This window comes from Chrysemys picta, chromosome 4 (genome assembly GCF_011386835.1).
Source record: "Chrysemys picta bellii isolate R12L10 chromosome 4, ASM1138683v2, whole genome shotgun sequence".
Classification (NCBI taxonomy): domain Eukaryota; kingdom Metazoa; phylum Chordata; order Testudines; family Emydidae; genus Chrysemys; species Chrysemys picta.
The window spans coordinates 96,895,859-96,923,626 of NC_088794.1; the positions used below are offsets into that span (position 1 = coordinate 96,895,859).

The window sequence follows — 27,768 nt, forward strand, 5'->3', positions numbered from 1 at the left end:
GCTGCAAGCCTGGGAGGGAGGGGGTGGTGGCGGTGCCTGGATCCTGAAGCTGGTGTGTCAGCTCCGGCACCCGGGCACCCGGCGGGCAAAGGGGGGCTGGCAAGGGAGGGAGATGGGGGGCTCAGCTTTGAGGCTCGTGCCCGGTGGGTCTGGGCGGGAGCAGCGTGGAGCGGGCAGGGGCCGGTTGAGCGGCGTGGGCCGAATCCCTGCTGCTGCCAGGGAGCCCTGCGCCTCTCCCTCCCGCTTGCGGCTGCAGCTCCTTCCTGGCGGGACGTGCTTCCTGCCGCCCTGGCCACATGCGGCACGCGTCCAGCTGCTCCTTCCCGGAGGGAGGGAGAGTAGGCGTGGGGGACACGCGCCGCATGTGGCCGGGGTGGCGGGAGGTGCGTCCTGCCGGGAAGGAGCTGCAGCCGCGAGCGGGCGGGAGAGGTGCGGGGCTCCCTGACAGCAGGGGGGATTTGGCGCCTGCCGCCCACCCGGCTCCTGCCCGCTCTGCGCTGCCCCTGCCCGGATCCACCGCGTGCCGCATATACCCATGGCGGCCCGCGGGGCGGGAGGCTCTGCGGGGAGGGCAGCGCGCGGGGCCAAGGCCTGCTAATGCCCCTGGCCCCTTTTAAACGCCTTTTTTTTTTGCTCCACCCACTTTTTTTGCTCCGCCCCCCTTTTTTCCCCCTCCCCCCCATCCCGATATTTTGGACTGCTGATCTGGTCACCCTAACTGTGCCCACCCCGCCCGAGACCGCTCAAAGGGAGCAGGGCCGGAGGGGGCGCGCACACGGCGGCTCCCCAGGACCCCCGAGCCCAGCCGGGCTGACAGGGAGACGCCCGGGGCCGAGGCTGCAGCGTCCCGGGACGGCCTCAGGCGGGACCCGTAGCACAGTCCCCCCGCCCCAGGCGCTCTCAGGCTGCGTCGCGGGGGCGGCAGGGAGCAGCTGCCCCGCCCCGCGGTCCATGGTGCGAGCTCGGAGCGGCTCTTCCGCTTCCGGGGCAGGCGGCGGCGGGTCGGCGCGATGGTGCTGCTGGAGAGCGAGCAGGTGCGGGCCAGGCCCCGCGGCGCTGCCCCCGGCCCATCCCGCTCCATGGGCCCCAGGCCGGCGGGGGCTGCCGGGCGCCCCTTCGGCCTCTGTCCAGAGCGGAGCCGCTCCCGTGCGGCATGTACGGGTCCCCGCGGGGCCGGGCCGCTCAGTGGGCACCTGGACACAGTCCTCGGGGCAAGGTGTCCCCTGCCCTGCCCATAAACCCCAGGGGCCGGCAAGGCTCCGGGCCTCGCCCAAGAGCCCGGGGCTTCGGCTGCGCTTGTCGGTCTGCTTGCAGGCAGCGGTTGCTTGAAAGGGGCCTTGGCCAGCTGAAGAACAGTAGCGCTGCGGCGGACCGGCTCTTAGTGTCCCTTTCACCAGCTGCGGGGTTGGTTCCCCCTGGCATTGCGCTCAGCAGGGACAGACACCGAGGGGTCGGCCTGACTTTCAGGTTCTCTCATGCCAGCAAATTGCTGTTCTGCTTGATTTGCAAACGCTCAAGAAAGTGTCTAAATCAAGCTGGAGTGTCTTCCTCTGATTTTAAAAATATAAACTGTTATAAAAGAACGTAGTAATAATAATACGGATGCTACTAACGTCTAGATTTTACAAAACATTGTTGATAAAAACAGTGTTCCCATCTAAGCTACTTTAAATAGCTTAGTTCCTTCTGTCTTTTGGGTGAAGGAAGTTATATAAATACTTTCTTCATACAACACCTGCACTGGTTTAATCCATGCAAATTCTGTGTATAAGTTGCTGGGAAGCATTGTGTTGTAAGAATGCTACTTTAATGAGACATCTGCCGTTAATTACATTGAGAATGGTAATATTTGCTACCTAGCAGAAAACTTCCATGTCTATTGCCCTCTTCCCTCCTCCCCCAGTGGTCTTAACCAGAGATGGGTCTCTTCTTTCATTTACAGTTCTTGACAGAACTAACAAGGCTTTTTCAAAAATGCAGAACCTCAGGGAGTGTTTACATAACACTGAAAAAATGTAAGTATCAGTGCCTTTATATTGGATTAAAGGAACACTGTTGGTTTAAATCAAAGTTCTCCTTTTCCTAATACCGTTATCATTAAATAAGAGTTTAAAAAATCCAGGTGAAGCGATTTATGCTCTTTGTGTACTTTTTCCATTTCTCTCAGTTTAGGCAAAGAAAAGTCAAGTTGTTTCACTTTCAGATTGTTAGTGATGCACTGTTTGAAATTTAAACATTGCAATGAAATGTTGAACAGCTCTCATTGGAACTTTTTAAAAGATATTATGGACATTTTATTTCTCAGATTTATAAATGCTGTAGAGAGGAGGTGAACTGGGCCAGCAAAATAGCTCACTATCCATTCCTGAGGGGAGGCATATGCTGCATAGCTTCAGGGTATAACCTGTGCAGAAAAATCTTTGATATGGTGTCTTGGATTCCAAATTGCTTTACAAGCTAGTGGTATATAGGTTGTTGTTGGTGGTGGTGGTTGGCATCCTCTTGATGCACTGAGAGTTTGGAAAAATGTATCTGTTTTAATAAAATCTGGATAAACAGATTATGACATGCCTTTGGTTTTCAACACAGATGATGGTAGAACAAAACCCATTCCACGTAAGGGCCATGTGGAAGGTTTTGAGCCAGCGGACAATAAATGTCTTCTGAGAGCAACGGATGGGAAGAAGAAGATTAGCACAGTGGTAAGTAGCAAATCTGGGTCAGAGAGAGCGTGCAAACTAGTTTGTTCCTGAAATAATTGCCTGCATCATTCAGGCTGAAGGCGAACTTTAGCTCATGTAGCATTGTCTGGAATTTTTACATGTGGTGAATAAACCATCAGTGTCAGGTCTGAGAGCAGTCATAGCTTGGGCATATGAAGATAGCATGGGCATTTGGATGCTGGAGATATGGGGCTCAGTGTTCCCGAGAGAGTTTGAATGTGCTGTGGGAGAACTTGAATGAATGTCACAAATGAATGAAAAGGAATCTGAAGAGAGTACATTATGTTGAAAAACTAGCCAGGATAATTTAGTCTGTAATCTAGACAGAAGTGGAAGACACTGGAATAAGCAGATGTAATTGGCTTGGGACTTTACATTGAGGATTGTTCACTGTTTGAAAGTTTATAGATTTGGAGAGGAAATGCTACCCTTTTACTAAGAGGTGACTTACATTGGTGGTGGTAGGAGAGGGAATAGTCCTCCAAAAAACTAGATCTGTTACCAAGAGTACTTTCCTGTTACCCCTCCACATGTGGTCTCTGAACCTATTTTGATGCCAACTCTTCATGAGATTGAATGTGATCACTTGATCAGACATAAGTGCTGCTAGGTGGGACCTAGTGTTTAACTGACAGGAAAATGTCTATTGAAATTTTTAGTCCTAGGATAAAATGTTTCCAGTATTTTATGCTTAACACCCGAATTTGCTTTTCACAGGTCAGCTCAAAGGAAGTAAATAAATTCCAGATGGTAAGTTTCCTATGTTCTCTCTCTTCTTCTCTTTTTGTTTTCTGTATTGTAAGGAGGAATATTCAATAATTTAAGATAAGCCAGGGAAAGCTACAAATCATTCTCCCATCCCTAAATGGATGGGTTGGTTAAATATTTAAAATTATAGGACAGATGCTTCCATATCTTGATATGTATATGGTCTCTCCATTTGCATGAAATTCTCCAAAGCATCTTATTTAACTCTTGTCATTGTGGGGAAGAAAAGGGTGGTTTCCTGATGAGTTTGAACATTCTGTAAAAAGGAGCTATGTGGAAATATAGGTTATCTAAAATGGAGATTTTAGATAATTTTTATTTTTTACTTCAGTGCACTGCCTCTGAGTATTTGGTCTATCTTAAAGATGCTTATTTCATGATTGCAGGCCTATTCCAACCTGTTGAGAGCTAACATGGATGGCCTGAAGAAGAAAGACAAGAAAAGCAAAAATAAGAAAAGTAAAGCAACCCAGTGATGGAACAGAATGTCTTTCCATCACTGCAAGACTTGCATTCTAGCCTTCAAAGTCCATTTTTTCCTAAGTCAACACTTTCTTTTGGCAGTAGAATACTGAGATGTGAATAGTACCTTCACTTAAATAAAATGAAAATAAAAGGTGATTATTTGGCAGGAACATTCACAGGATTAGACTGAAACCTCTTCACTCTCAGCTGCTGTGTTTTGTTACACAGGATAGTCAGTGTAAACTGTTTTGGGGGATGCAGTGGGTGGTCACAAGGGCAAAGTAAGAATAGATCTTTAGTGAATGAAAGCCTAATTCTGTAGATAAGCTTCATGTAAACTAAGTAAGGAAGTTGAGAATTAGTGGGAACATTGACTTTTTTTCTATTTTAGCTTCTAGAAGTGGTTGGAGGTTAAGAGGTCATGACCAAAAAAAGCAAGTCCTACAGCTTCACGTTACCAGTGCAATGACTGTTTTAGTAAAAGTCTCATTATTGGGTGATTCTTAGTTTGAATGGTTATATTGCTACCACTCTGAAAACTGTAAATATAGTATTATTTGCTTGTTCCTATTAAACAATCAGAAATGAATTTGGTTGAAATGACTACTGTAATTGTATTGGTCTTTAGTGAATGATTAGTCTGATCATATACTAGTCCATGTTTACAGTGGGGATCCAAGCCAGTCACACAGGTCTTGTACTACTTACAAGTAGTGATACAGGCATTAAAACCCCTCCTCCTGCACAAACATAGTGACCTTTTGTACTTGTATAAATAAGTATGGAATTTTCTTGTAGCATTCTGAGCTGTCTATAATTTCTGTTCTAAAAAACTAGTGGCCCCTCCCCTGGAGTAAGTGGAAGGTAATTCCTCTGGTCACTCTTTGCTGAAAGTAAAGTTTGATAGCAGCATGTAGGAGGGTCATACTAAGGCTAGCTATGTAATAAAGGGCCAGAGAGACTGCAGCACTGGAAAGTTCACTTGAGTACAGGACTAAGATGGCATTAAGCAGCTTAAATAAAGGCACTGTATACCTGTGTAGTCAAACCAAATGCTGTACTTGTGCTAGGGTCAATGAAACTCTCAGAATGGGGAAAGCTGCTGGACTTTTGAGTGGCAGAAACCCCTGCCCTGCCCTTCCCTCCCCTCCAAACAAAAGACAAAGTTAAGCAATCCTGTAAATAAAGTTGTACCCTTAATTATAAGGGGGACTGGGATGAAGGTCTATATTATCATGCCACTTAGGAGCCCCAGTTGTGGACCAGGATCAAGGTCTGGTAGGCACAATGCAAACTAAGAATACAGTCCCTACCCCCAAAGAGTTTAGGATTGCCTAAACCTTTCCATCCTAAGATCCTGTTCTCACTTAACTTTGCTAACCTTTTGGGCTTGAATTTTCCATGTTGGGGTTCTGCTTGGGCTGTTGTGGTTTTTTTTGGTGGGGAAAGTTACAGCTAACACAGTTTAGCTGTTTCTGAAACTGTGGTTTAGGAAAGATTCTTAGTTTCTCAGTGGGACAGTTTTAGCACCTCTATAGTGTGGAGTAAGGACTTGAAACTTTGCAGGTGGTGGGGATCAGAGAGGTGTCTGATGTTGTCCTGGAGAAATTTCACCCACCCTTGATTGTGTTATAGTAGGGCTGTCAAGCGATTAATCGTGCTGTTAATAATAGAAAAGCATTTATTTAAATATTTTTGGATGTTTTCTACATTTTCAACTATATTGATTTCACTTACAACACAGAATACAAAGTGTATGGTGCTCATTTTGTATTTGTTTTTGATTACAAATATTTGCACTGTAAAAAAATAGTATTTTTCAATTCACCTAATAGAAGTACTGTAGTGCAATCTTTATCATGAAAGTTAACTGACAAATCTAGAATTGGGACCAAAAAAAAAAAAAAAACCGCATTCAAAAATGTAAAACTTCAGAGCCTACAGGTCCATCCTGTCCTACTTCTTGTTCAGCCAATCACTAAGACAAACAGGTTTGTTTACATTTGCAGGAGATAATGCTGCCCGCTTCTTGTTTACAATGTCACCTGAAAGTGAGACCAGACATTCACGTGGCACAGTTGTAGCTGGCGTTGCAAGATATTTATGTGCCAGATGCGCTAAAGATTCATATGTCCCATCATGCTTTAATCATTCCAGAGGACATGCATCTATGCTGATGATGGGTTCTGCTGGATAACAATCCAAAGCAGTGCAGACTAATGCATGTTCATTTTCATCGTCTGAGTCAGATGCCATCAGCAGAAGGTTGATTTTCTTTTTTGGTGGTTTGGGTTCTGTAGTTTCTGCATTGGAATGTTGCTCTTTTAAGACTTCTGAAAGCATGCTCCACGCCTTGTTGTCCTCAAATTTTCAAAGGTACTTCAGATTCTTAAAGCTTGGGTCGAGTGCTGTAGCTATCTTTAGAAATGTCACATTGGTACCTTCTTTGCATTTTGTCAAATCTACAGTGAAAGCATTCTTAAAATGATCAACATGTGTTGAGTCATCATCAGACTGCTATAACATGAAATATATGGCAGAATGAGGGTAAAATAGAGCAGGAGACATACAATTCTCCCCCCAAGGAGTTCAGTTACAAATTTAATTAATGCATTATTTTTTTTTAACAAGCATCATCAGCATGGAAGCATGTCCTCTGGAATTGTGACTGAATCATGAAGGGGCATACGAATGTTTAGTATCACTGGCATGTAAATACCTTGCAATGGTGGCTACAAAAGTGCCATGCGAACACCTTGTCTCACATTCAGGTGATGTAAATAAGAAACGGGCAGCATTATTTTCCGTAAATGTAAACAAACTTGTTTGTCTTAGAGACTGGCTGAACAAGAAGTAGGACTGAGTGGACTTGTAGGCTCAAGTTTTACATTGTTTTATTTTTGAATGCAGTTTTTTTTGTTCCCAATTCTACATTTGTAAGTTCAACTTTCATGATAGAGATTGTACTACAGCACTTGTATTAGGTGAATTGAAAAATACTCTTGTTCAGTGCAAATATATATAGAATACAAGGTGTATAGTGCTCACTTTCAATTTGTGTTGTAATTGAAATAAATAAATATATTTGAAAATGTAGAAAAACATCCACAATATTCAATACATTTCAATTGGTATTTTATTCTTTACTAGTGCAATTAAAACTTTGATTGTGATTCATTTTTTTCAGTTAATTGTCTGAGTTAACTGTGGTTATAAGCCTCTAACAATCAACATTGGACATGCTTAGAGGCATGTTAGCAAAATTCCCTAAATATGCTGCTATCTGTACTGAGTATGCTCTGAGCCAAGTCTTTCCCTGAACTTGGTCCTTCCTGCAGCCAGATCTCAGAGCTGAGAGAAGAGGCTGTCACTGCGGCCATATAAAGGAAGAGCAATGAGAGCAGAGTGGAAATGGTGGGTCTGTAACTATTAGAAAACTCCCCTCTAGATGCACGGGGGGAGGGTGGGGGGGGTTGCTGGGGCATCTTAAGTCTACTTATACCTTTACTTTTAAAAATCATTCCTAAAATGCACTCCCTCTCTCCCCTGATTTTATTGCTTTTCTCTCTGTACTTAAGCTGTTGGGACACAATGGTATTTATTTTCAAAGCAAACCTGTCCTCTGTTCCAAAAAGATCTGTTTTATATTAGTTCTGTAAAATTCATTCCTACTGATTCTTGCTCCTCCACCATCTGCAGCTGGCTTACACAGGCAGTGAATGTTATATAAGGGGATTGTAAGACCCCTTATTTTAAGATCACAGTTGAGTAAGAACATTCATGGGGTTTTTATCCCGTCTACTGATGATTAATGCCATACATATTTGAAAAACACTGGCTACCTACTTAAAATGGCTTTTTTAAAAGAAATTTAGTTATAGTACTATTCAGTAGGCTGCAGCATTAACTGATGTAGTAAGGCAGCTGCAAGTTATAGACATTCTGGAACAGCTCTGCAATTCTTTTGCTGAGTCAGTTTCACTTTCCCATCCATTTTCCTTACTTAACACTGATTATTGTGCAAGCAAATACTATTACAAGAAAAGTTTTAGAAGTGTAAGGTACAGTGTCTTTCAGTAATGTGACTGTGCATTAAGAAACATGACCATTTAACATTTATTTTGAACTTTTTTATGACACTTTTAATACGTTTTACATATAAAAATGCAAAGTATGAAGCTGGCCACTACACACTAAAAAAATAAAGGCAGTAATTGCCTGAGTCTCTTTATCTCACAGCTTACTGAAATTTCATGAAGTACATATTCCTATATCAGAAAAGTCATAATGAATGTGCAACAATTATTTCACATTATTTGATTAATGGTTTTGGTTCCAGATTATATATCTTTTGGTAGAGTCACATGCTATTTAAGCATCCCACCAAATAGTGGGATGCTTTAGTTCAGAATTTAGAACTAAAACAGAATTTTGTAGTAGTCATCTCGATAAGAGTACAGGATAAGCACAGGAATTCTGTAGAGGAAAAAGGACAGTGTTAGAATTTACCTTCAAGAGAACAGAGTAAGTCAGTGATCATTCTAAACCCTCCAAAAATAGTAATTTCTAGAGACAGGAGAATTCAGAGGCCATAATTTACTCTAAGACCCTAAGAGATTAGAGATAGGAAAGATCTTATTGTACATCATTAGTCCATCCTGCTGTAAATGCAGGATTGTTCTAAATATTTTTTCTTGTATTATGTCCACTTATTTTAAAAGGATCCAAGTAAAGGTATTTCTACAATTTCCCTGAACAGACGTCACTGTCAAAGCTTTTCCTAAAATTTAGCCTAAATTTTTACTCCTAATTTCAACCTTTTCCTCATTATACCTCTTTTTGCTACCCTAAATAACAATTATCTCTACACTCAACTTTAGTATACTTAAGTTTCTTTTCTGATATGGTTCTGCCTCAAATTTATTTTTTTCTCCTCATATAAAGTAGAGGTTGAGTGTGGCAGTGTTATCTAAACAACTAAAAAAAGTTAACAGAAGATCCTCTGGAAGTCTCCTATTAAAGGAGAGAGTGCAGTCACTGGGTTTTAGTATTCAAAGCTTTACAAGCTGTTGAGGAATACTGGAATTTGTCTGAGCTGTTAATGCATGATTAGTGTCTGTGTCATTGTCTTCTAAAGTGTTTGATATCGTCAGTACTGAAAGGCACTATTATTAGAAAGCCAAATTCTAGTCTCATTGAATGGCTCACCAAAGTTAACTGAATACTGTTCTCATGTTGGAGGGGGAAGACTGGCTCTCAACAAAATGCACAGAAAGTTAAATATTAACTTTGAAATATTCAATTTTTAAGAGAATGAAATGGTCAATGAAAAGTTAAACCAGACATTTTGAGTTCTAAATTATTTTCTTCATCTACACATTTATTTTCTGCATTTATGCTGAGGGTATTTTATGTTACGTTTTACTATATATCAATGGAAAGAGTTTGTTTAAAAGGTCCTTAATCTTTTCACCTATGCCAAATACCCGCAGCTTCCACCAAAATCAGTGGGAGCCATGGATACTGAACAGTCCAGAAGTCCAAGTCTTTGTGTCAGAAGGGAAATTCTGCACAGTTGACATAAGAGAACAAAGATTCCCAGCTGTCAGAACCCACATCTGTCTAAATGGGTTACTAGTTATGCTGCCAAATGTGTAAATTACCCAGAGAGGAAAATGTGGTGATTAAATGTTGACTAACATCTCCCTGTCAAGAATTTACATGTCCCACAGCTCAGTTACTTATTTATAGTTATATAAACTGTGGTGTTTAGGTTTCAGTGTGGTAGCCATGTTAGTCTGTATCAGCAAAAAGAACGAGGAGTACTTGTGGCACCTTAGAGACTAACAAATTTATTTGAGCATAAGCGTTCGTGGGCTAAAGCCCCACTTCATCCGATCCACGAAAGTTTATGCTCAAATAAATTTGTTAGTCTCTAAGGTGCCACAAGTACTCCTCGTTCTTTTTGTGGTGTTTAGATGAATGTTAGGTCACACCTTAAGACTATAAAAATGGGGACAAGAGGACCAGTCAGGTGTGTTCAACCTAAGATAAACAGGAGTAATTTTAGGAAATATTTATATGGAGTAAGACACTTTTCAAGAAGGTGCATTCTTTGCCTTTCTCTAGAGAAAATTTACAGCAGCCTATTTACCACAGTTCAGATGTGTGGAACAGCTCAACTGTTGCAGCACCTACAGTAGTATAACAAATATATTTACCTCTTTTCTATTTTGATATTGTAAATTTCATCACAAACTGCTTGCAGGTATCTCTGCTTTGGCAATCGTGACATCAGGTGTTTTACAGTCGTGTAAAAGGCTTGTTCATCTCCATCATACTGTAAGGAAAAAGGACGAGGAATTTTCATATATATTACATTTCACTATGAATGAAAAAAAATAGTGTCACTGAGGGGAGGGTTCACTTTTCTGAAGGTCATGCAGACAGACTAGCAATACTCTATTTCTTAACCTGCCAAAGAACTAGCTTCTTGAAGCAAAATGCACAAAACTGCATGTACAAGTTGACTCTGTTATAGCAGAGATCTTTGTAAGGAGGCTGCTGGTGATCAGCTTCTCCCCTCCTACAGTACAACAGCAGCATCATGCTGTGAAGGCTGGAGTGGCCCACTTTTCCTCTACAGAGTTATCACCATTGTAGAAACACTTGATTCTCCTGTCCCACCCCTATTCTTTCACATGTACATGCACCAGATCATTCTTTGGTCCCCTCCGCTACAGGATGGGCTTTTTCCCTGAACTGATATAAAAGCCACCCCTTTCGCTCCCACTGCTTCAGAGTCTCTTGACTTGTAGGGGAAGTCCACAGTACCATAATACATCCTCAGCTCAACTTCCCAACAGCACTGAGAAATGGGGATAGGGTTTTTGCTTATTGACTCAATTCCTCATCTTATGCTGTTTGGGTCATCCTCCCTCACTAAGAACCGCATCACACACCTTTGCTGCGGTGTACTCCCTTGCTGCAGCAGAACAAAACTCGCATTATACACTAGCTCACAGGGTTCTGAGCAGTAACCATAAAACGAATCAGAATCATGTTAATTTCAATGGCTGCTGCCTGGGAAAGCCAGGAGCAGCCACAGCTCAAGCCAACACTGCTCTGTTCACATTCAGTAGGGTATCTTCATGAACAAAGACTAAAAACCTTTTCTTTATTTTAAATGAAAGCTGAACTTCTGCAAAAATTGTTGGCTAAGGACTCCACCAGCTCAAGAGGGAGAAGTTTCCTACTTGTGCATTTGGCAAATGGATTTTTCAAGGCTTGTTCTAAACCCTTTGTGTCTGTACAGAATTGCTTAGCCTTTCTTAAACTCTTTAAAAAACAAACAAACACGGGGGTGAGAATTTTACCATTAACTTCAATAAGGACAGGATTTCACCCCATTAACTTTAAACCTTTGAAAACCTATTGTTTAATCCAAATTACATATACGCAACTCATTGCTTACCTCTAGTGACAAGAAGTGTATTAGAGTTTCTTTTGACAGATCTACCTGCAAAAATAGCAGGGCAAAGAGGTCAATGTCAAGGAATCAAATGTTATATAGTTTAACAAGTAAAAGTAACTTATTTTTCCAGTTCTATTCCTGTCATCATTCTGGCCACGTGAAGATCTCAGTTCTCAAAAAAGGGGTCAAAATTTAATCTCTAATTTATAAAGAAGTTTTGCAAACACATTTGGACTGCATGAGAATTTTAGGCATTTCCAAAGACAATTTATGTTTGGCAGAGCTCATCTGTGTACATGGAAAGTCTTCCCTTAATTTCAAAAAAGGTAAACATGCTTATTCCTAAAGGGCACATAGGAAGGATGCACTATTTTTAACCTCTTCAGAAAGTGTTGAGAGGGAACCCAGAAAGTAACATTTAAATGTGCTTTATAGTGATAAGATGCAGCAACAAATTAATATATTAAATCCACCACCACACAGGAGTTAGAGGTGCAAATAGTTAAAATGTAAACATTTTACTATATGCAACAGTCTGAATTCATACAGCAGGAAGCTTTCTCAATATACTAGCTAAACATTGTGTGGGTTTTATTTTACAACAGATTTCTAAATTTGGTTACAATTGCCAATTCTAAAATTTGAGATTACAGCTGGTGACAGCTACCTTGCTAGCAATTAACATTAAAGACTCTAATGACCAAGCATTTGCCATTTCATTTAGGCTGTAGCAAACAGACTTACAGCTAAAATTTCAACCTCACTTGTTTTCTGTTGCAGATTAGTAATGAAGGTCTGGAGTCTTGTTTGTACCTGCAAGTTAAAATTAATAGTGGGTAAAAGTTGCATACAAATTTCTCCTGTTACACTGAAGTTGGGAACCTTTGTTTTCTATTTCAGGAAACGTAAGATTTAATTCTCGATAATTAACTCTGATATGCCAGATGATCAATTGTTAACTAGGAATATGAGGGCATCTTACATTAATGTCAGGAGCATGAGCACAGGGCTCATGGCCACTCACGAAGTATTTTTGCCAATTAGGAGTAGAGTGGTAGGAGAGATGATATTAGGACTATTGAGGTTAGGCAGAATTAACACATTATGATTATGAATTTCCCTAGACAGAGTCAAAGTTATGCTGTTCCTGGGCACTAGTGGAGGCCACCTTTCCCAAAGATAAGAGGAGACACCACTTTAATCAGAAATTGGCAGTAGAATCACAGAAGGCAGTCCTGGAATACACTGTAGCTCCTCTGCAGTTCAGAGAAGATAGCTGCATTTTGGGCAATAGGATACTGAACTGCTGGTGCATTCAGTCCCATTACATTACATTACTGCCTCCTTTCTGAAGCAGGATAAGAAACCAGCAGTCTATAAAAATGGTTGCATTCTTGCATTAAAAAATGGGTTTTGCTGATATGGAAGGAAAATTATATCCCATCATACAATCCAAGTATTTTGGAAGCCAGTAAAGCCTGAATTTTCTATCCACTTTGGATTGGAGCCTGTTCTTTTTTTCCTTACGTTTGGTACATTGTTAGTATCCAAGTGAGGAAAACTCCATCTCTCTTTCATACAGTGGTCTAACATTATACCACTAAACATTTTGTTTTTGGCAAGGCGGGGCACTGTTAGTATTCATCATGTTGGAAAACTTTTGCTTGCACCTCCTAGCTTGAGAGGCCATAATGAAACATTAAATTATAGAGGGCAAACGTTTGAGTCTACTGCATACATACTAAATACAAAATCTATGTTTAATTTGTAACCTTAACATTTTCTTAAGCACTCAAAAGACAGGAAATGCCAGAATTAAGGTTCCCCATAGAATCTTCACTGAGTTCTCTTGTACACATGCATTATGACAGAAAATATCATATTGCCTCTATATAAATCCATAGTACGCCCACACCTTGAATACTGCATGCAGATGTGGTCGCCCCATCTCAAAAAAGATATATTGGAATTGGAAAAGGTTCAGAAAAGGGCAACAAAAATGATTAGAGGTATAGAACGGCTTCCGTATGAGGAGAGATTAATAAGACTGGGACTTTTCTGCTTGGAAAAGAGGCAACTAAGGAGGGATATGATAGAAGTCTATAAAATCATGAGTGGTATAAAGAAAGAAAATAAGGAAGTGTTATTTACTCCTTCTCATAATACAAGAACAAGGGGCCACCAAATTAAATTAATAGGTAGCAGGTTTAAAACAAACACAAGAAAGAATTTTTTCACACAATGCACCGTCAACTTGTGGAACTCCTTGCCAGAAGATGTTGTGAAGGCCAATACTATAACGGGATTCAAAAGGGAGCTAGATAGATTCATGGAAGATAGGTCCATCAACGGCTATTAGCCAGGATGGACAGGAATGGTGTCCCTAGCCTCTGTTTGCTAGAAGCTGGGATTGGGTGACACAGCATGGATCACTTGATAACCTGTTTGTTCATTCCCTTTGGGGCACCTGCCATTGGCCACTGTCAGAGGACAGGATACTGGGCTTGATGGACCTTTGGTCTGACCCAGTATGGCCGTTCTTATGTTCTTATGATAGCCTTGCCCCCAATCATGTGGAAAGTCTGTGTTAGAGCCAAGAACTAGTCTCCTTGGGTCCCATTTCAATGCTTTACACCCATGAAAAAAAATCCATTTTCCTCCTCTTGTAACCCTTTGCCCCATTCACTGTCCATTCTGCAGACTAAATGAGGCACAGATCCTGCAGGACAAACAGCCTGTGATCATGATATTGCAGCTACGTGCAGGCCGGAAAAAAAATTCAAACCAAAACGGAAAGAAAAAAAAACAACCTACATATACCTGAGTTTCATAACGCCGTCTGACACTAGCAGGCAATTTTTCAGGAGCTATAACACTCACATTTGGCACTACAGAAGTTCCATGTGGTTCAAATAAACCTAAAATGCAAACAGTTTGAGAATATTCTTTCTTCACATAAACAAGCATGTTATATCCTGTTTTAAACAAAACTAACCCCCACTAATCTTAATGGGTCAAGACTACTCTGATGGGTGCTATTGAAGCAATTATGCAATTTTTGTGGCTGCAACTTAAAGTGACTCATCCTGCAAAATCTTCTGATTCTTAAACCAACAGAAAAAACAGGATGGAACTTGGTTGAGAGTCGTCTCCATTAGCTTTCTGCACTGTCCGCATTATAAGTCACATCACTTTGCAGCAAGATAGCCACTTCCAGCTATAGAATCAGAAATGTCTACTGTAAACAAAGTTTTAGTTTATTCAGTGTGGCAAAAAGTCCTTTGTGCCTTGTGAACATTTTAACTGGTGGGCCTAGCAAAAATGGTTGCATGTTTCCTGTAAGTTTATTATAAAATGACTTCTGCATTTTATAGGAAAATGTAATTTAAACTTCTCAAATTTTAGACACAGCTTTTGAGATTAGAAAGAAATAACTCTAGCCAGGTAAAATTGGTAAGGAAAGACATTTGTGGTTTATTCATAGCGATTCTTGTAATGTGATTAAAATATATACTACTTTATTGCAAAGAATGTTTACTGTACACAAAAACAGTCAATTTTAGCCTAGAATTAGTGATTATATACCTGAAGTATTAGCAAATGATCCTTTTAGATTTTGTACTGAGAGATTATCTGAAGTTTCTCTAAAAGCAAGCAAACAAAAACAGTTATAAAAATAGACACAATGTAAAAGCAGTACAGTAATGTAAGCTACTGTTAGCAAACTTTCACATACAAAGGTATTTTGTATTCTTTTCACTCCAATTAGCTGAAAAAAATGTAATGAAGATTTTCAGCATATAAATATTTGCAAATTAAATCCTGTATTTTTGATTAGTTAAGAAATGCCAACACACAATTAAACTTGTTAATTTAAAAAGAACTGTCTTCAACAATCATAGTAAACAGCAAAACTTTCCTTGCTACTTTCACTAATTGTAAATGGGAAATATTTTAGACACCAGGTTTCGCTTTCATTACCTTTCTACTCCTATATAGGATCCTGCATTTATGTCATATAAAGTTGCTTCTGTGCCATAACAGTCATGTTAACTTCAATAAATGAATGTCAAACAGGAAAAATAGTTGGACTTCATGGCCTGATCAAGCAGGAGGAGATGAACAGCAGGCGAAAGAAAAAGCTTTTCTTGCAAATCAAATTGTTAAAAAAAACACCCACATAGCTGGACTTTTCTTCAAATGTGTCCCAGTATGGAAGTTTCCTATTACAGAGCTACATTTTGCAAAACTATTCAAGAATAATACTGAAGGCCAATCTTGTAATGATTATTGCATGTACATCCGTGACAGTATAAAAGTAAAGACCTGATTATTCAGTCCGCGCTTCTACTTTCACATGCCCATGTGCATACTTGAATGATTCTAATAAATGCAAGAATTTTACTGTAAGCTTTTTGGGGCAGGGACCTCTTTTGTTCTGTGTTTGTACAGCACCTAGCACAATAAGGCCCTGGTCCACGAAAGGGGCTCACAGGTGCTACTGCGATACAATTAGTAAGTAATATGAAAGTTCAGGCAGGTATGCTCACATGTTGCAAGTCTGAACAATTTTGCTCACTTAGAAGCCCAGCTGAAAATCTGGCCCTAAATCTGTAAAGCAGTAGGAAGAATACTTCAAAATGTTTCTCTCAGTTGCCTTTGGCAAATCTCAAGACATAACAGAAGTCATACCATCACATTATTTTCCTTCTTTTTCAAAAAGGAATTTGGCAAATCTTTTTCAATGGTAATTTTAATTAAAAATCAATGTAATAGAAACCTCAACGGAAGTCTTATTTTGAAAGACTCTATTTAATCTGATTTATGAAATGACCTTTAATTTGAATACTCCTGTTCACTTTTTATGCAGCTACCTGTTACTTCTTTCATCACAGACTTTAGTCTTCAGTTTCTGGACCAGGTGTTCTACTAGCTCAGTCTCTAAAATCCTTTTCTCCGTCTGCCTTTCCTTCTCGAAGGATTTCACCTACAAAATTGTAATTTAACATTTTAATGAGTTTAATGAGATTGCTAAATCTGGTAATCTACATAAATATACTGTGGAAACAAAGAAAAGTAAGTTTGACTAGGCTCATCACCTATTAAAGATGCAATTATCAGATGGAATAAGACTGAGACTATCAGTTCATCTGATCACTGGCCAATTAAACCCTCTGACTTGGTTGATTAGATTTCTGCAACCAAATAACTAACAATAATTTCTTTTGCATTTTCACTGCTTAAGCTTTGCCACTTGCACTTGTTAATATAGGATAATGACCTTTGGCTGGTGTCCGGGGGGGAATACTACGTTAAACACAGGGTTCTCTCTCTCTGTTTTAAATTAAAGGATTAATTTGGAATGTGGTTGCCTTTCACTGAATTTGCAGAGAGGTAACTCTCCAGCATTTGAACCTACACATATTTGCTCAGTCTTTGTTTTATTAATTACGAAAAGACTAATTAAACTAGAGAATCGCTATGCCATTTAATATATTGACATGCTCTTTGTATTTCTGCTCTACCGTAACAAAATATCATCACTAGGTTTTAAAAGATTAAATGCGTTTTTTTCATTGCATCTTTAATGCCTAGATACATCACTCTATGATCAAATAATTGTCAAGATCAGCTTGTTCTTACAGTTAGTGTAAGAGGAAGATTGATAATTGAAGTAAGTGAAAGGTATCTTACTGTTATACATTATAGCTATGTTATACAACCATGCCATATAGGGGCAAATGACTTTAACAGATCACTGTTTTTTTATGAAAATGATTAAAAGAAGTAGCAGAGATAATGGCCCAGAATCAGTGACAGCTTTGGGCACCAAAAACCTCTGTTTATGCACAGAAGAGATACAATACAGACAGTGGCAATTCAAGCTTCCTCACAGTAACGCCTTTGCACATCAACCCTGAACTGGAGAGACAAATAGAAATGGTAGTTCATAGTTCTATGTCTATTCAAACATTGTCTATTTTGCTAGCTGCCAATAAGGCTGCCAATTTTCTTGGTATTTGTTTTGTAATGTAAACAACTGCCCAACTGGAAGAGGCCAGAGATCACCAATTCATTTCATAAAGTTACCAAACAAACAGCCATTACATAGTGGTAACACTTGGTCACTACCTTTTAAAAAGAATACACAAATACATCTTAGATGAGACTCAGTCTAAGATACCAGATTTATATTTAAGTTACCAGATTCTTTTTTCCCCCCAGATAAAAGAGGAGGGAGACTGGGCCTGGTAAAAAACTAGGAAGATGGGTCTGCTGTGCATCCACTATCCATTCTTCAGAGTAATTTCGTACTAGTTATTAACTCTGAAACTGTACTGAGCTGAAATGCCAACTATTAAATTATAGAGCACTTTCCCCAGAAAATATTGTATTAGCTCCACAAAAACCCATATTAGAGCAGATTATTCATCTGAAGTATTTACGAAAATTCTCCCCAACCCCACCTTTACCTTTACATGATTTCCTTCTTTCTCAGAGACAAGAGTCACATATGTGATCCCAGAACATTTGCAATACTCTTGCAGTTCTTCTTGGGACTAAAACAAGAAAAAGTAATAGTAGAGAAGTAGGGCAGAGTATAAAATGACAATTTAGACAATCAAAATCTCAATTAAGTTGACTGGAAATACATATATAGTGTACTTATTGACCTTCTGAGTAATGAAAAGCTTTGTACATCGGTCCAGGAAGAACAATCTCCTTGTCAATTTCTTTATTTTCATGTTTCAAAGCCTATAACTCACTAAAGTGTGTTTCACCAAGAATTAGAAGTAGAAGCTGGATATTTGTCTCCTTTACATCTATTAGCAAGAATGGGCTATTCTTCCAGTGTTTGTAACTTTCATTACTAGCCCCACTCCTGCACGGAGATCTACCTGGATGGATCCCTGTCCCTGTGTGGAGCTCCACTGACTTCAACTGGGCTTTGCACAGGGTGTCCATCTGTGCAATTCTCAGCAAAGAATCAGGGCCAATGCTTCCTGTACTGACGTAAAAGTTTGTCAGCATTAGATGTCAAGGCAGAAAACTGTCCAAGGTTAAGTGCAATCAAGAGGTTGCAACTTGCCATCTGTGAACAGCCTCAAGGAGGCCAGCAAGGGCCAATGTACACACAGGAAAAAACAAGTTACTTGAAGGGTATTAAACACCAGTTATACTTGCACTTCAACAGCATATAGCCAGATGCAGGAAAAAAGTGAGAAAAAGTAGGGAAATTGTTGCCAATACTAAGACAATAGAATACCATAATATCTGCAAGGAAGCGAAGTGACTCAGAACTCTATGCTGTGGGGCATTCTGAATGTGCAGAGCCACAGTTCACTAAATTTGAGAGAATGGGCAATTCCACGGCATTTCCTTTGACATTCACCATTTAGCATATATATAAATAAACTGAACCAGATTGGCAAACAGTCCAGAGGGGTGTAAGGTAGGTAAGTACTTTGCTTATCGTCCCATAATCTATCTGTGCTGGGCACCTACTGTTTTGTTTGGGCTCATTGTAAAGGAATGAGAAGTCAGTCCTTCAATACAAATAGCATTTCCAGGAATCTTGCAACACTGAATATTCTTAATGACTAACGCTGTGGTAAGACATGTATGTTTTAGGTCAGTAATCCAACAGTACTGTCTGCAGTCCCTGGAGTACAGCTTCGTTATGCCACTGTAGTGGCCACTAGAGTGCAGAATATGCTCCTGCCTCGCAGCCATGTTAGCCCGTCTCTTCCCACTTCTAAACAATACATGAAAACTGCTCCTGCAAAAGGTGTTTTTCATTATTGCCACTACTGGCCCCATATTTAGAACCTTTCCATTTCCTCCTATGAATGACTCCCTCTGTTTCATTTTGGAGGTGGGAGGGGGGTGGGTTGGAGTATACTTTGTTTTTATATTGTTGATGTAGGTTGGTAAAATACATTTTTGGGGAAGATTTATGTCAAATACTTGTCCAGGATCTACAGAATCTTGGGTGCTTTTCAATAAAGCTGTCTCCACTACATGTCATCCCATGGAAGCAGCATAACCCAGTGAATATAGCACGGGATTTGGAATCAGGAGACTTGGTTCTTCTCTCACTGTTGACCCTGACTCAGGACATATCCACAGCTCCATGAATTCAGTAAGAGTCTTTCCACTGGCTTCAGTGGACTTTGTATCATGCCCTCAGTGAGTAACCATGGGTACTGTGATGGGTTGGATCACAGAAACCCCCCTGGGAGCTGCCAACTTATGTGCCAAAACTACTTCTACCCCTGTTTTCCCTGCCAGCTCAGGACTCCAGCACCCTGTCTTGCTGAGCCAGACACTCCCGTCTGCTCCAACACAGACTGAAGGTTTGGGGCAAGTAATTCAGACCCTGGGTCTGTGTTGGAGCAGACAGGAGTGTCTGGCTCAGCAAGACAGGGTGCTGGAGTCCTGAGCTGGCAGGGAAAACAGGGATAGAAGTAGTCTTGGCACATCGGCTGGCAGCTCCCAGGGGGGCTTCTGTGACCTAATCTGTCTGTGCTGTAAAACAAAGATTATGATGCTTATACATATTGTAAAAGGTGATGAGAGCTACAGAGGAAAAATAGTATAAAAGCAAACGTAATCTTCATTGATTTAAGGATAGCTGAATTGCACCCAGCTGTTCAATATTATGATTCTATAAATGAATAACCTCTAAGAGGCTGCTTTAGCAATACCAGCCTTTATGAAACTGACATATAGCTAACAAATATGTAGACACTCTTTACCTGGGACCAGTCATACATGATATCAGCTGGAATTCCCGCAGTCCAGAGTTTTTGAATGATACTGATGGCTCTCGTCATTGACATCTGCCCAACACTCACAACCAACAGATCACAAGCGCCCATAGTAACCTGGAAGAAAAGTAGACGTGAGAGGGGCAATGTGAGCTACCAGAGCTTGTTTTCAGGTGTAAAAATGTTGATATTCCTGGAGAACAAATATATTATTGTGCTGCTTTTCAAGCAAATTAGGCAGAGATTAGGAGATGGTTCATTATTAAGCATTTTTTTAAATTAAACTCTTCAGCAAATCTGACCCTGTTACAGAAAAAGCACTTGCAAAGCCTAAATCAGTGAGTTACCTGGCTTTACCTCCTCCCTATTTAGCAATGTTAATGTACCTCTTCACAAAGAAGGATTAAAAATATACACATTCTGCTGCTGAGTGAAATTGTTATATGATTTATGTAGAAAAGCCCATTTTATGACAAAAAGAAGGGCTAGGGACAAAAATACGATTTTTTTTTTTATGGGGAAGAACATGACTCTACATACAGGAAAACATATCTTTCCCCTTTCACAGATATTAATCATTGAATACATTTAAAAAAGGAAATTTTTATGCCATTAAACAAGCCATATACTACATTTCAGTTTACCATTTTTTAAAGTATCTACATAGATAGAAGCAAAGGAAAATGCACCATATCTTGAGGCTTCTGTCTATTTTAGTATGGAATTATTTTGAGACACATCTGAACCTCTTAATATTTCTTGACTATCTATGGCTACATACAGATTACTGAAATGACAGAAATATGAATGAAACAGGAACTGAAACTTACAGAGTCCTCCATACTGGAAACTGCAGCAGTTATTTTATCTATAGCTATACTGACTCCAACAGCAGAAGGAAGAGGTCCTATTGTTTGCGGCCCTCTGAACTGTGGAATCTGAAAAGACAAGAAACAATGCTTTTAGTAAGGTATCAAAAAAGTATATGCTTTTAAAAAAAACAAAAGTTAATTACACACACCAGATGATCATATCTGCCTCCAGCTGCAAGAATTTCAGGCACAGTTCTTTGTCTGCGTTTGATGTATGCTATAAACTGAAAGATGACTCCATTATGCTGTTGCACTTTGTAAATGAGTCCTAAATTTATAGACACCTATAAAACAAAAATGAGTATTATATCCTCACTAAGTCTTATACCAGTTCTAGTTACACAATTGTAAGGTATTAAAAGGTACACATCAGCATATCATGAAAACTTAACATGGTTTCTCTGCTTTTGAGGAGATTTAATACTGCAATTAAAATATTGATCCCTGAAGAGACAGATTCAGCCAAAAAGGCTGGAAAGAGGAAAGAATGTCTTAAATCTAAAGGATCACAAGGGGACATGAACTATTAAAGATTTGTGTATACATCCCAAATAGCAAGCCTTTAGAGAAAATGAGCTATTTCAATTGTTACCATCAGTATTTTAGAAACGTTTAAAATTTTCAAAATTTTAAATTTTCAAAGAATCCCCTAGTGCTCTCAGTGATATGTATGTAGAGAAAATTATTTTTCAACTAAAAATGCAATTGAAATAGTCCAATTACACAGATATAAGTATTCTTCAGCTGAAGGTTTCTTACCAATACAGGCCCTATTCTGAGAGTAAGGATCTAAAAACAGGCGCCACCAGTAGTGTTTATCATATACAGTACCACAATTTTATGGTTCTTTTTTCTGTTCTTCAGACTATCCATGGATTGGTCCCCGGGGAAAGGTTTATGAAGACAGAGCAGTTGTACAGAGCTATAAATCAATGAATTTATAATCCGACTGCTTTACAAACCTGAAGTTTTATACCAAGCTTCTTTAAGAGACCCATGACTTCCTCCAGATCTTTCATGCCGTGTTTTACCAGCTGGGTGACACCAGTTTTTTGTTTTATCATTGTGTTTATCAATGGGCTTAAATCGTTCAACTCTCCCTTCTGCTCAATAAATCTGTACAGTTGACAAAGCTGAAAATATACACAGATACAATACCATACACATGCTTGAATAGAAGGCATATGAACAACAACATAGCTTTGGTTTGGTGTGACTAAAGGTTTACCATTTATACTTGTTTTGCAGAGTGGACTAATAATTCTGCTTAAGAATTTGGGGGAGGGAGTGGACACATGAAAATTCCTAATCAGGGCATCAAAAAGTTGGATGGTGAGAGATCTATCTCAACCCATTCTCTATATTCATGCACCTAACTCTGCTTAATATTATTTAGTATCTCACACATTTTTCTTTTGGAAATCTCAGTCTACAATATTCCATTTACCCTTTGAACATCTGCATAATCTGAAACACAAATATTAAAAAAGGGAGAAACCAAGAAAATAGTAACGCTGAAAGAGACAAGTTAGACCATTTCCAAAGAGGTATGACAGTAAAGAGATCAATAGCATTTCAGTTGCAAATGCAATGGCATCATCTCTATACGAGTGGCATATTCTTAGCTGAGGTTTTAATGGGTTTCATAGTAAATAAAGTACTATAGATTTAAAACAATTTATAGGGAAATACAAATATAATGTGTAATGTTGAACTACTTACGCTGTTTGATGACAGAGAAAGATTACAAAATTTGGCTTCCACTTCTCTTTTTGTTGACTTTTCGGTCTAAAGTACAACAAAAAAACATTATATTGTAGCATATTTTTAGAAAATTCACTTTTGAGAAAAAAGTTTACTAATTGTTTGAGACAAGAATTAATAATGCAGCTCCTTGGTTACTTTCCCCCCCCCCCCTTTGATGTACCCATCTTCAATCAATTACTCTCTGAAATATCACTGTAAACAATGGCAAAATGTTTACTTGCCTCTCAGTGATTCCATATCTGGTTTGGTCGCATTACATGTAAAAAGTCTATTTAAAACATAGCTTTTGCTTAAAAAAAATACAAACTATGTTAAACAGAAATATTACATGAAGTTAAAAAAACCTATGGAAGTTCTTTGTTATGATTTAAACATTCCTCTGTAGTGTTCGCAAATGAAACTGACTAGTCCATTTTCTCTGATTAAACTGTGTGAAGTAAAAGCAAAATATAAAACAATAAAAATATATCTGAATGCAATGTTTTCAGTTTTAACAATTTAGGATGTTTTTAGTCATATAGGTAAAGAATTCCCTCTCCCCCCCAATAAATATGTGTTTTAAGATAACAGTTCTCCTATAAGGAGATAGCAGAAAAGGCTTTAATACAAAATGATAATCTGGAATAATCCACCACTTTTAATATATGGTTAAAATACTCTCTGGTAAATTACCAAAGTATTATTACTCATATTTAAAGATGGCTCTATAATTAATGTGGCACTTTACAGTTATTAAACTGATCTCTGCATGAGTCATTAATATCTTACCATTGCATCATACAGAATGATGTAGACTTGATTGAGTTTCTCTTCTGGTATCCCACAGTGCAAGAGTATAGCTTTCAATAAAGCAGTGTGGTTCAAGTAAATACTATAGTTTCTTTCCTAACAGAGGAAAAAATATCTTATGTTTTATTGGCATTCCAATATGTAAAATAGCTTTTCCGTTTCATAAGACTAACTTTGAATCTCCCCATCACCTTAACTCCCTTCTGTGTACTACAGAACTGGCAGGATTTGTGCTATTTTATATTTTTAATGTCGGGATTAAGAGCCAAACTCTCACTCACCTAAAAGAAGATAGCTATTATTTCAAACAGTGCTGTAAAAATGTTCAGTAGTGTATACATTGCAAACAGTCTGTTCATTGTAAATTGTACTTGAAAAAACTTTTGTCATTTACAGACTCAGTTTGCAAGTTTTATCAGAAGTCAAAACTTGGAAATATTTAGTGTGTTACAAGGTGAGAAGGTCTTTTTCTAGTCATTGTTGCCTACATATTTCCTTATTTACAATTCCCTCTCTAATGAAACAGCCTTTTATGGTTAAAAAATCAAAGACAATGAAAAATGTCTGTTAATCAAGGAGGTAAGATCAGGGAACAACCTGTAGTACTGGAAATTCTTGGATGATTTCAGAAATAGCGTAGATTGTTTCTGCAATAGGTAAAAAGCTGTTTCCACTGGAAGTGATGATGTCAAATGCACATTCTAGGAGTTCTTTGGGGTGACAGCGGTCTAACTTCCGAGGTCTGTATACACGCTCTATACAATATCTACAAAAACCACCAAAGAAAGAATCAATACAATACATTCAGTGCTGTCATTTATTCAGTCATTGTGTAGAAAGTTACATGTGCAACAGGTGAATATTAGTCCTATTTGGATGAGGCATAATTCCTCCCAGCTATTTTCTTACCTTTTCAAGTTTGATATATTATTTCTAGCTACAAATCTTGCAAAAGGAATCTGAAAACAAACAAAAAAAAAGGTGGTTGAGACAAATATGCATAACTTCATTCTGACTTATGCTCTTAGACTAATGCTGAATTATATATACATCATGCAGTTACACCTTTATTCTCCCATCTGTAATAATGTCTCAGAAAATGTGTATTTGTCACAACTAAATGGTATTAAGCATCTCTGGTGTATCTTTCAGGAAAACGGTTTTCACTCTGAGTGGGGGAGAACTCAGTTTTTCAGTTATGCTGATACAGGAGGTATGCATTGCAAAAGGGGGTATGCATCTAGCAAAAGGCGGACTAACCACGATTGTTTGTGTGCTGTTAATAAAACCCTATTTCCAGGAACACAGAAGGTGATTATCAGCTGCCATATTCAGTCAATGCTTCTGTACCCAACACATTTTAGGAAACCACTCATTCCAACAAAGAGATCAAACCAGTGGAGGCCCTTAGAGTATTGATAGCATTTAGTCGGATTCTTCCTTTTATTACACCAATGGTATCACACTGGTCTAAAACTGGGGTAACAGAGGCAGAATTAGACATTATAACTAGCACTATTGAAGGATGACACTAAAAAAGTCTTTAGCCTTTATACTTTTAAAAATTAGGGCGGTTGATTAATCACAGTTAACTCACGCAATTAACTCAAAAAAATTAATCGTGATTAAAAAAATGTATCATGATTAATCGCTCTGTTAAACAATAGAATACCAATTGAAATTTATTAAATATTTTTGGATGTTTTTCTATATTTTCAAATATATTGATTTATATTACATCATGCGGCTGGGAGCTCCCCACAGTTGCTGGGAGCTGAAGGGCCCTGCCTCAGGTTCAAGCTCCAGGGCAGGCAGCTGCAGCAGCCCCTGCAGCTCAGAGCACTAGGGCCCCCTAGCTGACAGGTCCAGCCCTGTGGCCCGGGGGCTGAAGCAGAAAAGGCCATGGAGGTCTCTGGAAATCATGGATTCTGTGACATAATCGTAGCCTTATTAATAACTGTAGAGGAGTCAAAGATAGCAGAGTGCCATAGGTGAAGTAAAAGACCAGCTGTAGTCAAACAGTACATGTTTTGTTGATCTAAGATGATTAGCAGCCTTGATGTCACATAGTAGATATGATGGTGAGAAAAATAATGCACATGGATTCTTGGAACCGTCATGCAGCCATGATACACAAAGGCTAATAGGCATGGTATGCAAGACTTGGTGAAAAGTGAATACTTCCAGATGACAAACCATTCAAATAGTCTCAACAAGGAGCTGACCATTCTTGAGTAAAGTTAAGACATTATCACATGAGAGAAAGAGGACTTGTAATTGGAAGGTGGGGACTGCACACAGACAATCTTGGCCCTGGTCTACACTATGAGTTTAGGTCGAATTTAGCAGCGTTAGATCGATTTAAGCCTGCACCCGTCCACACGACAAAGCCATTTTTGTCGACTTAAAGGGCTCTTAAAATCGATTTCTGTACTCCTCCCCGTCGAGGGGATTAGTGCTGAAATCGACCCTGCTGAGTCGAATTTGGGGTAGTGTGGACGCAATTCGACAGTATTGGCCTCCGGAGCTATCCCAGAGTGCTCCATTGTGACCGCTCTGGACAGCACTCTCAACTCAGATGCACTGGCCAGGTAGACAGGAAAAGCCCCACAAACTTTTTAATTTCATTTCCTGTTTGGCCAGTGTAGCAAGCTGATCAGCACAGGTGACCATGGAGTCCCAGAATCGCAAAAGAGCTCCAGCATAGACTGAACAGGAGGTACTGCATCTGATCGCTCTATGGGGAGACGAATCCGTGCTATCCAAACTCCGTTCCAAAAGATGAAATGCCGGAATATTTGAAAAAAATCTCCAAGGGCATGACGGACAGAAGTTATAACAGGGACCCGCAGCAGTGCCACGTGAAACTTAAGGAGTTCAGGCAAGCCTACTAAAGAACCAGAGAGGCAAACAGCTACTCCGGGTCAGAGCCGCAGACATGCCGCTTCTATGATGAGCTGCATGCCATTCTAGGGGGTGCCCCTATAACTACCCCACCCTTGTGCTTCCCTCCTCCCTCACCCCTCCCACACTACCTTGGCAGTTATCCCCCCATTTGTGTGACGAATTAATAAAGAATGCATGAATTTGAAACAATGACTTTATTGCCTCTGCAAGCGGAGATCAAAGCGGGGAGGGCGATTGGCTTACAGGGAAGTAGAGTGAACCAAGGGGGCAGGTTTTCATCAAGGAGAAACAAACAGAATTTTCGCACTGAAGCCTGGCCAGTCATGAAACTGGTTTTCAAAGCTTCTCTGATGCACTCATGGGACGACGACGACGGCTAGCAGTCGTATTGCACCGCCTGCCGTCCGCAAGGCAAGGCAAGGGGATGCTGCTGTGTAGCACTGCAGTACCGTGTCTGCCAGCAGCACCCAGGAGACATACAGTGACATGTCATCTGCATGGGTAACACAGGAAAAATGGCGAGAAACTATTTTTTGCCGTTGCTTTCATGGAGAGAGGGAGGCCTGACAACATGTACCCAGAACCACCTGTGACAGTGTTTTTGCCCATCAGGCATTGGGAGCTCAACCCAGAATTCCAACGGGCGGTGGAGACTGTGGGAACTGTGGATAGCTAACACAGTGCAACGCTCCGAAAGTTGACGCTAGTCTCGGTACTGTGGACGCACATCACCGACTTAATGTGCTTAGTGGGGACACACACAACCGACTGTATCAAATCGATTTCTAAAAAATCGACTTCTATTAAATCGACCTAATTTCGTAGTGTAGACATACGCTTGGGGATTCCACAGAGGAGCCTGTCTTTTCTGCTGTAACCTTCCCAGGCAAGGAGAGAGATTTATCCATAATATTTCAAGCTACAGGCAAGCTAATCCTGTAATATGCTGTCATTTTAGGTTTAGTGCAGCTTCCTTTCATATCAGTTTCTGTAAAACTACCAACAAAACCTTTTGTTTAAGCTGAACTGAACTGGGTATCTGATATCTCTGGAGCTGTGGCTGAAGAAAACAATCTGTGATTTCACTGGAGGCAGAGAAAGGTGAAGATAACTTTGTTGGCATACCAGTTCATCAATACATACTGCAGTCTTTCTCTGAAGCAGTACCACAGAATGTGCTTCCTGCATCTGAATGCAGTGGGTCTTTTTCCAGCTGACCAGAAGAAAAGGGG

The 27,768-nt window shown here is 39.7% G+C and overlaps 2 protein-coding genes across 9 annotated transcripts in view; one reads left to right on the forward strand and one right to left on the reverse strand.

The window, feature by feature from the left end:
• The first annotated feature begins 899 nt into the window (after positions 1–899).
• On the forward strand, positions 900–26,722 carry SRP14 (signal recognition particle 14). 6 transcript variants are annotated; one of them, XM_065593185.1, is made up of 6 exons: positions 900–1,034; positions 1,943–2,015; positions 2,590–2,702; positions 3,441–3,473; positions 19,063–19,219; positions 21,938–22,235. In XM_065593185.1, the coding sequence occupies exons 1-6, from the start codon at positions 1,011–1,013 to the stop codon at positions 22,015–22,017; spliced, it is 480 nt and encodes a 159-aa protein (XP_065449257.1). In that variant the 5' UTR covers positions 900–1,010; the 3' UTR covers positions 22,018–22,235. The 6 variants fall into 6 exon arrangements, with proteins under 6 accessions (XP_065449257.1, XP_065449259.1, XP_005304054.1 ...); XM_065593184.1 differs by lacking the exon at positions 900–1,034 and adding an exon at positions 1,601–1,842; XM_065593187.1 differs by lacking the exon at positions 19,063–19,219 and having other exon boundaries at positions 21,938–26,722.
• EIF2AK4 (eukaryotic translation initiation factor 2 alpha kinase 4) overlaps positions 8,072–27,768 on the reverse strand; it is a 72,037-nt gene continuing 52,340 nt past the window's right edge. For 2 of the 3 annotated variants that reach the window (XM_008163160.4, XM_042841809.2), the window contains exons 24-39: positions 24,539–24,588; positions 24,227–24,395; positions 23,609–23,725; positions 22,796–22,861; positions 22,036–22,206; positions 21,223–21,357; positions 21,032–21,139; positions 20,190–20,318; positions 17,904–17,990; positions 16,305–16,417; positions 15,016–15,074; positions 14,251–14,348; positions 12,175–12,243; positions 11,431–11,475; positions 10,178–10,296; positions 8,072–8,432 (exon numbers count right to left, since the gene is read on the reverse strand). In XM_008163160.4, coding sequence (XP_008161382.1) covers positions 8,375–8,432; positions 10,178–10,296; positions 11,431–11,475; positions 12,175–12,243; positions 14,251–14,348; positions 15,016–15,074; positions 16,305–16,417; positions 17,904–17,990; positions 20,190–20,318; positions 21,032–21,139; positions 21,223–21,357; positions 22,036–22,206; positions 22,796–22,861; positions 23,609–23,725; positions 24,227–24,395; positions 24,539–24,588 — 1,593 coding nt within the window. In that variant the 3' untranslated portion in view covers positions 8,072–8,374. The remainder of the gene's footprint in view (positions 8,433–10,177; positions 10,297–11,430; positions 11,476–12,174; positions 12,244–14,250; positions 14,349–15,015; positions 15,075–16,304; positions 16,418–17,903; positions 17,991–20,189; positions 20,319–21,031; positions 21,140–21,222; positions 21,358–22,035; positions 22,207–22,795; positions 22,862–23,608; positions 23,726–24,226; positions 24,396–24,538; positions 24,589–27,768) is intronic. The other variant, XR_010600650.1, reaches the window with a different exon arrangement.